Genomic DNA, 9,674 nt, shown 5'->3' with positions numbered 1-9,674 from the left:
CCTAAGGACATTGACAAGTCAAGTCTCTTATTCCACAGAATGGCCACACCCCCAGGTATTCTACCCCTGATTATTCTCGAGCTAAGATCAGTTGTTGATTCCCCTGCACCGTGAAAATTGACATCAAGAATATTTAATTTTGCCAAGTCTTGCTTTGCCAGAAACGTCTCTTGTAAGCATAAAATGTCACAATTTTCCAAGAGATTGTCAATAACCAAACGACGAGCCCTGTCACCTGCGCCCTGGCCCAGACGCAGGCCTCGACAATTGTAGGACAAAACACGAAGAGGACCAGTCATATGAGTGAACTAGTAAGTGCTCACAGCACCAGTAGACCCACTTCTCAACTCGGCAGACAAAACAGCGTTAGTCAAGACAGCCGTAACTCCGGTAGCACCCACCCGGCACGGCTCATAATATCGGCGGACAAATGCCCCGTCCGGCCAGAGCTCCGGATTGTACATTTCTCTGACCTCTTGACACTCCGCAGAAACTTTAAAAGAGCTATATATGCCGTTGACATTACCGATCCGGTTGCATGACACCACACGTCCAAGCTTTTCACCAAGTGAATAATAGATACTAGCACTTATTCATTAGCTACTAGTGCTTATTAATTGGATACTAGTACCTATTTATTAGCGACTAGTACTTATTCAATAGATACTAGTACCTATTTATTATACACTGTAATTGTTACTAGTAACTATTCTTATCTTACTAGTCACAACTGCTTTTTTATTAGTTTTATGTTATGACTAGTCAGTACGGCCACTGTAGAGTTCAATTAAAAATTTACTAGTAAAATAAAAAATCTTACTAGTAACATTTGGAATAAATACTAGTATCTAATAAATAGGTACTAGTATCTATTGAATAAGTACTAGTATCTAATAAATAGGTACTGGTATCTAATTAATAGGTACTAGTATCTATTGAATAAGTACTAGTATCTAATAAATAGGTACTGGTATCTAATTAATAGGTACTAGTATCTAATGAATAAGTACTAGTATCTAATAAATAGGTACTACTAATTAATATGTACTAGTATCTAATGAATAAGTACTAGTATCCATTGAATAAGTAGTGGCTAATGAATAAGTGATAGTATCATAAGGTTAGAGTCATATCCTGTAATTTTCACTTTTCCACGAGATTCAATGTATGTTGTGATTGCCTAACGATTATACATTGGCCTGGAAGCCGATATTCAAAAGTGAAGCGTTTGTTTACCCCAGTGTTCGTAAACCAGCCCACGTGCACGCGCACTCAAATACGAGATTTTAATTTCTCCCCCGACTTGACGTCAAGACGGGGCAGGATATACCATATATGGACACCGCAGACATATGCTGCAGCGCCCTAGCCTGCCCCTCTCCCCCTCATATTCAGTCAAGAAAAATGCAGAAATGTAGTGCACACGTGAGTTGCTCTGTGGTTGACTGCCAGAATCAACATTCAAATGTGTTTTCTCTACCAAAAACGGACCAAACTACCAGGGACCAGTGGATGAAATTCATTTTTAATGACGCTGTTCCAACAACCCTATCAACTGGCTCAACGTTAGGTGTCTGCGCTAAACATTTTACACAGGAATCCTTTACAAATTTGGGGCAATATCAGGCGAAGTTTGCCTCGAAGCTACGTTTGGAAAAAGGTGCCGTTCCAACAATCAGGGACTTGCCTGAAATTGAAACGGTAAGACTGTGTTTTTATTACTATACTGTGTGTAAAAGAGCAGCTAATTACTAATGCGGCTATTGTGTGTAACGTCAGCTTCGAGGTAAACACGGGGAATGGACTCTACGAATGCTAGCCACATATTTCCACTTTGTTTTACACTACAGTAGTGACGGTACATGAGTCCATGCTCAGTGCCTAAAACTTTGCTAAATGTAATTATGAAAACAACAACGTTATACCACAAAACATTATTTGCAAAACATGCAGTCTGAAAAATAGCTTTCAGTTAGTGGGGCTTCTGTAAGAATGTATCTGGCAATGGTGTATTTTTTCTTTTTGAATTGGTTGTGATTACAATTTCACTAGCAATAAGTATTGTCACATTTATTGAGCTATTGGAGTATTTTGTCTATGTCTTTGTAGTACCGCTTGAAGTACTGAAACAATTTTTTTTGCATATCACTCATAATTTTTTTGAATTTGTAATTGTTTTTTTTTTCCTCTTCATTATGCCATTATTAGGCTAGCACATCTCATGCAGTGTCTGGTACCAGTGCTGTCGTTGCATCAAACGTTAGAGATGTTGGCTGCCAGACTGAACCCGTGGTGCAACTGTCATTTAAAACTTTGCAACCACACTTCCGAAGTGAAGGTATGTAGACTTTAAAAAAAAAAAATGTTGAAACTACAAAATGACCAAGCATTTCATATTATTCATGGAAGAGGTAAACATCTAAAATTGTTTTTCTTTCTGTGTGTTGTCATGTCTATTTGTTTCTCTGCATAAAAGGAAGCCAGACAACAGTCAAGACCACTACTGATGTAGGCATCTGCACATCACCATCTACATTACATCCTGTCCATCCCTGGTCCTCAACACCAATGAAGCCACGAATAAAGAGGCCTCGTCTCATGGAGGAGAATGAAGAAGAGGCCAGTACTGCAGAGACTAGCTCCTCTTTTCTCGCACCAGTAGCAGATGACTCCACGTATAACCCTGAAGATTCAGTTAATGTGTTAACTGAATCAATGGACACATTGTAAGTTACTCTGATTCAAGAAAACTTGCCCAATTACTATTCAACATGTTTTTGTCCTATTTCACTTGCTGTTTTTAAATATATATAATGTTAAACCTTATGTGAGTACTAATGTTTTTGATTATCAACAAGGGACAGTTGTCAGTATGCTAAGAACAGCTAAAATTTGGAATGTTTTGTATTCCCTTTTCATTTGACTTGGACCTATATATCTAAACCTGCATTTATACATTGTACTTACATGTGACTGTTTCCACTCTGTCAATGTAGGGAAGACACCAGTCCCTTTCCTAAACAGTCATCGGCCATTCCCAAAATGAGAAAGCTGTTGGTCTTTGAAGAATGCCTCTTGGAGCTTTTTGAGAATTGCCCAGTGTGTAAGCAAGTTTGTGAGGTCCAGACAAGACTGAGAGGTACATTCATAGCAGTTTGGCAGAGATGTCCACATTGCCAGTACCAACGACGGTGGAAGAGTCAGGCAGTTATTGGAAACTCCACACCAGCGGGGAATTTACAGCTTTCTACAGCCATCTACGTGTCTGGTGCTTCTTTCTTCAATATACAGAAGGTATGTCCAATGAGTATGTCTAATATTGTTAATATAGCTTCAAAAATGATTAATTTTGGTAATGGAATGCTTTTCAATCAATGGCTGAGGTTGGTGGTTCATCCACTTGATGTTGCATGGTGCAGTGATTAATACCCCCTGAGTCCTCAACGCACACTATCCTTCATATATTTGGTTATTACCAGCAGCAACACACCTTATTTGGTTTCAATTGGTCTTTCTTAAGCTCTCCAATCGTCTCCTCATGACCAAATCATTTCAGTTTACTGTTAGATAGCAGCAACGCTACAAAAGTCTTTGGGATTGTCTGCCTGGTGGACTATTGTTGAGTCAGTCCTATTGAAAGGAAGTTTGTTTATAGGGATGCACCACCATTTATGGATTTTTGTCTTTTCATTTAAAACACCAATAGCAACACTGCTTGGTGTATGATTTAGACTCACCACAATTTTATTCTACATATGCAGTGTTAATAAAATCTATGTTGATCAACATCTAGACCTATTTAATTGGATTATTCTTTCTTCATGACAGGTCTTCAAGACCATGCAGTTGCAGATGCACAGCTACAAACAGTTCCGAACACATTGCCGCAACTTCATAGAGCCCGCTGTGATTCACAAGTGGAAGAATGATCAGGCGGTCATCTTGCAACAGCTGAGTACCGAAGGGAGTGCTATTCTTGGTGGCGATATGAGGGCTGATTCACCAGGCAATTGTTTTTATTTTTTAAAATCTTAATAAAATAGCGGATTAATGCCGATTTTGTGCATTATTTTCCTCAATAACATTAATTTTGATTTTCTACAATTATGTGTTCAGGACATAGTGCAAAGTTTGGAAGCTACACCATGATGGACTTGAACAAAAACACAATTATCGACATCCAGCTAGTCCAGGTAACTGACTAAATCACAGCACTTCTGAGATGCCATTATCCGTATTAGCCTTAATGTATTAAATGCAATCCACTCCTATACATATTTCGTAACAGAGCAATGAGGTTGGTGGTAGCGTGAACATGGAAAAGGAAGGTTTGAAGAGGAGCCTTGCAGTCATCACTGAGTCTGGAATTAATTTGGACTGCATCGTATCGGATCGGCACCCCCAGATCCAGAAATTCCTCACTGATGCCAAAATAACTCAGTACTATGATGTAGGGCACTTTGAGAAAGGTATTTGACATTGACTTATTTCATTCATTATGGCAAATGTTGACCTAGGTTTAATTGCCCTGGCACTAATTTTATATTTTCAATGTTTTCGTAGGGATGGGCAAAAAATTGAAGGCCATTTCTAAAACAAAGGACTGTGAAAAGGTGCAAAAATGGTTGCAGATGATAAAGAACCAGATCTACTGGATTGCGGCTTCATCGACCTCTGGTCCAGAGAGGATCGCCAAGTGGTTGTCTGTGATAAACCACCTCCAGGACATCCATAACCACGATGACCCCCTGTACCCAGTCTGTTGTCATGCTCCACGTGTGTCGACGTGCAAAGACAAATGGTTGAAATCAGGTAAATTTATTCTGGTCACACACAAATACAAATGGCCTACACAATATTGTAATTTATGAATTAGATAAATCAGATACCGGGTTTAAATGCAATAGTGTAACTAAAAGAAAATTAAATTCATCATATTTCGTTCTTTTAGAAGCCGTAATTATATTTAGAATATATATATATGTATTTTGTACGTGGTCCACATTCTTATAAGCTAAATATAGCTTCTGGTGGAGTCCCGTTTTTACAAACAACAATAATGAATTAAAAACTACATAACTTTCCATATGTGTTGTTGTAAAATAAAAAAGGGTGAAAATTGAATTTTCAAAGCTATACATAGCTGTTATACTTTGTTGGTTTCAAAGCATGAACACAGCTTGACCTATAACCAGTGTTGGGGAAAGTTACTTTTAAAAGTAATGCATTACAATATTGCGTTACTCCCCAAAAAAGTAACTAAGTACGTTACTTAGTTACTTTTTATGGAACGTAATGCGTTACATTACTTTTGCGTTACTTTTTCTCACCTGCATGGGCTTGTTTGTTTGTTTTTTAATAACAGCTAAAACAATCTATTTTTGCCAATTGTTAAGGCCCTTTCACATCAAAAGTTAAATGAATAAGCCTAAGGCTGAAGGAAATGCGTATTTACTACTGTACAGTAGAGGGCGCCGCTCAAACAAACCTTTCAGCTGCTGCTGTTCTTGATTAAATAACAATAGGATACAGGAGAAGGAAGTTCAACACTCTTATTTCTAAACCTAATCTGAAGTCATTTTTGTTTATTAGTATGGTTGAATTAGATCATTGTAGGTCAGCAATAAAGACATTGGTTAATAAAGTGAGATTAAATACATAAAGTATATTTGTGTAATTTAACATAGTTAATTATAAAACTTTTGCACAAAATTCTGAGATTGCATTTGACTGTTTTTATTCATTTTGAGGAATACTGAATGTTTTTGTGCAAGTGAGATGAGTAAATGCATGTTCAATGCAAATGCACACAACACCTCACTTTATTTCTCTCAACATGGGGACAGGAGAGCTGTCAGTCAATAAATGTGAAAAAGTAACTAGCGTTACTTATTTGAAAAAGTAACTCAGATATTTTGATGTAAATTGAAAAAGTAATGCGTTACTTTACTAGTTACTTGAAAAAGTAATCTGATTACGTAACTCAAGTTACTTGTAATAAGTTACCCCCAACACTGCCTATAACCATTGTTTTGTCTTCACGCAGTAGGCCACTATCATAAAGTTGCTTAAAGTTTTTGTCCAATATTTTTTTCATCAAACTATTAGGAACAACAGTTCTTTATAAGTTGGAGAAGCTGTTTACAAACAAGAGAGTCCTGAAAGACGTGTCAAAGCTAAGCCCCCATCACCAAACGTCATCGCTGGAGGCTTTTCACTCATTGGTCATTCGATTTGTTCCAAGAAGTGTGCCCTTTCCATTCTTGGGAATGCTATGCAGGTAAATAATAATGGGTCTCAATATTTGTGAAAATGTTCAATATCGAGTCACAAAATCCGTAATACACAGTGACGACATTTGTGAAATTCTTTTTCCAAAGACTCTACCTGTCAGCGATGCATTATAACGAGAACGCTGACCGTCCACAAAGGCAGGTTGATGGGAAACCTTCATTCAAACTTTACTGGCCAAAAGGAAGAAAAGGGACATGTACAGTAAAGCCACTGAAAGAAGACCCGACATTCAGTAAGTTAACTTATAAATTATTTAGTATTGCACAATGATCAAACAGACAAAATATATATAAAAATAACAAGATAAATTACAATATAAAATGCTGATGTACAATGAAAATTATTTGGCCTTGCAAAGCACCATATAAACTGACTTTTCAAACCTATCTGACCTTAATCTGTGAACATAAGATTTACATATACATGTAAAGCTGTACTAAAAAAATTAAATAAATAAAGAGTGAATGTTGATGACAATTTATAAATGGGCTGTTTTGTTTATTAATCCAAAGATTGTCTTTTCTTGCCTTCAGACTATGTGGATGAGCTGATGCACCTGGTTTTTGATGTGGTGTTTCCTGACCCAGAACCTTTTGTCAGTCAGCTCAAGCAGATACCGGTGCCAGACCCACTCTGCTCTCAGTTTGAAGCACCAGCAAGGGAAGACGTTGTAGACAGCTATGTGTCACGATTCAATCGAGCGGGACCCTGAAGCCTGTATATCCTCCATCTGAATCGGGGAACTCACGGCGGATACGCAGCACCACACATGCAGGAATGACAACCCTGATATTGTGTCCCAGATGTCCCCAGCACCAACTCACAAAGCACCTATATGATAAGTGCCTGTATTCACTGTAAATAGGATGTACAAAGTTAAAAAAAAAAAATTTAAGTTTGCATGTTTTTAAAAACATAACACACATTTTTAAAAACATAATAAAGCAAATTTTTAGTTTCAGTTTGTTTCTTCAAATTTGACTGATTGCAAGAACTTTTGTAAATAGTACTGTGTTCAATAAACTTCAATTTACATCCAATCCAATTGTAGATTACTGTGAAAGTTGCAATTATTAGTGTAAATGCAATGATCAGACTGAACAAGCATCTTAGTTTTCCTATTGTTGTGTTGAATAAGGTTGGCAATGCAAATAATCTTTATTCAATTAGTGTTTACAGATGCTGAATAAAACTTGCCTTTCACTGGCTCAAAGGCAGATGTCCATAGTCCTGCATATAAATGTTTCTTGCATTTTGAAGAGAATAGACGTTCAAACACACTGGGTCTAATCCAGGATGCTCAATCATACACATGGGAGGCGTCTGTATCTGACACAAGGAAGACACTGGCTACGCCACCCGGGGAATTTCACCCCGAGAATAGATTTTGACTAGCGCGATAATTAAACCACCAAATACAAAAAGCACACACGTTCGACTTATGCACGAAGCCGAAGACGTAGTTCTGTTAAAAGACAATAATTTTATTTATACAGTTACTAAAAAAAGAAACATCAGGTATAAAGTACCACACTCACTAAAATAAGAGAAACAAGTACTGAGGCCTTACCAGTGGAGGGACAGGGTCAAAGGGTGTGGGATCTCAGGACAGAATTCCCCAAACACACGTGAACACAGACACACACACACACGTGAACACACACACACATACACACACACTGGGATAAACAAAAGCAGCAAGAGAGAAAAAAAGGGAACTCCGCACACCGGAGGAGACAACACCACCAGGGACACCGACACATCCACCTTCGGCACTCAGCAACTGTGAGAAAAGAAAGTAAATTATTGGAGAAGAAAAAAATCAGTAAACCAAAAATAAATAAAACAAACAACAACCTTAATCTAGGCCAAATCTAGGCAGCCAAGGTGACTTAATAGCTGCCTATAGCCTGACAAAAATAACCAGAACAAAATTAACAGATAACGTTTCAACAAAATGAAAGTCAAAATCAAAACTTAAAAGAAATGATATATAGATTAACCAAATATTACTTAATCATAATTTAACAAATCAATCCATAAACATCACTTAATCATACTTTAACAAATCAATCCATAAACATCACTTTCCACACTATAGCGAAAAACATAAGCACGCCACAATCAGGCGATTGACTATCGTCACACTTTTGTGGCACACTCTACAACCCGGTTCCTCAGAGACGTCGGATTCAGTGGCCAAGAGTTGCGTCGTACAGTAAAGAACTTATCTGAAGCAGCTGAAAGGAGCAGCAACTGGCTGTGGTTGAGACGGAAAGATTCTAGCTGGCTGAGTACAGGCCGCCATGCTACGGTTTCGTAGATTTCTTGAAAACTTGAAGAGTCTGTTGGTTTATTTGTATAGGTTGAATAGTATTTACAGTCATTACGTTCCTGTGTATATTGCGTGAATGACAGGTGGTTGGGCAGATATTGTGTTTTGTGGTAGGTGGTATGCCATACGGAACCGTTGCCACTGAAACTGCATATTAACGCACCAGTGGGTGTGAGATTGTGGTTAGGTCTCAGCAGCAACTGTTGGTTTATTTGTATAGGTTGTATAGTATTTACAGTCATTACGTTCCTGTGTATGTTGCGTGAATGACGGGTGGTTTGGCAGATATTGTGTTTTGTGGTAGGTGGTATGCCATACGGAACCGTTGCCACTGAAACTGCATATTAACGCACCAATGGGGCTCGACAGTCTTAGTCAAACGGGTTGGCGCGTATGGTTGGGTTGCGGAGAGATTATGAGATTGTGGTTAGGTCTCAGCTGCAAGAGGGAAGTAGAGGTCAGTAAGCTGGGCTGAGTTGAGTGGGGGACGGAGGGGGGTGACTCTGGGACGCCAGAGTCACTGTCGAGTCCTCTTGAGGTGTCGTGGGCTAAACGACGAAACACTGAGGACGGAAGGTGCCCACTTGAAGACCCTAGAGATGTTCCCTACTCCGCTCAATCCAGAGGGTTGTTATGGGGGGACCGCACTGTGGTTGCAGCCGTTGTGTGTGCTGACGCGCAAATACACTATTAACACTAGACAGAAGGAGATTCACGTCACCAGATGGAAAGAAGCGTAAATGGATGGAGAAGCATAGGTTACTTTAAAACTACGTCTTAGTTGGTGATTATCTTGGCGAAGCCGAGTACAATGCATGAAGTTTTTTAACACCTACTCTCGTGTAATGGAAATCATAAATCGTCCGTATCACAATCACTGAAATAAAGCCCGACAAAACATCCAGTTGGACAACGGATCCTGGCGCTGAAAGGCACGTATGGCGTCCAAAACCTGGGATGACCTCATGTAGCTACAACCAGAGGCGATTTCTTTAAGACTGCAAGGGAAGCTCAGCTTCCCCTGTATAATGTCAAAAAAAATAAT

General features: G+C 38.7%; 1 protein-coding gene across 1 annotated transcript; it reads left to right on the top strand.

Annotated features, from left to right (window-relative positions):
- Nucleotides 1–1,210: 1,210 nt before the first annotated feature.
- Nucleotides 1,211–7,334, top strand: LOC143754878 (uncharacterized). The gene is made up of 11 exons (XM_077247071.1): nt 1,211–1,701; nt 2,209–2,338; nt 2,477–2,726; nt 2,997–3,294; nt 3,829–4,006; nt 4,117–4,193; nt 4,289–4,469; nt 4,564–4,812; nt 6,109–6,280; nt 6,381–6,526; nt 6,828–7,334. Exons 1-11 carry the CDS (start codon nt 1,336–1,338, stop codon nt 7,004–7,006), a joined length of 2,226 nt encoding a protein of 741 aa, XP_077103186.1. The 5' UTR covers nt 1,211–1,335; the 3' UTR covers nt 7,007–7,334.
- Nucleotides 7,335–9,674: the final 2,340 nt, after the last annotated feature.

The sequence above is a fragment of the Siphateles boraxobius genome, unplaced genomic scaffold (assembly GCF_051911475.1).
Source record: "Siphateles boraxobius isolate OS27281-9 unplaced genomic scaffold, OSU_SipBor_1 104, whole genome shotgun sequence".
In the NCBI taxonomy this organism is placed as follows: domain Eukaryota; kingdom Metazoa; phylum Chordata; class Actinopteri; order Cypriniformes; family Leuciscidae; genus Siphateles; species Siphateles boraxobius.
The sequence above is the reverse complement of the archived record's forward strand: the minus strand, read 5'-3'. Positions and strand labels throughout refer to the sequence as shown.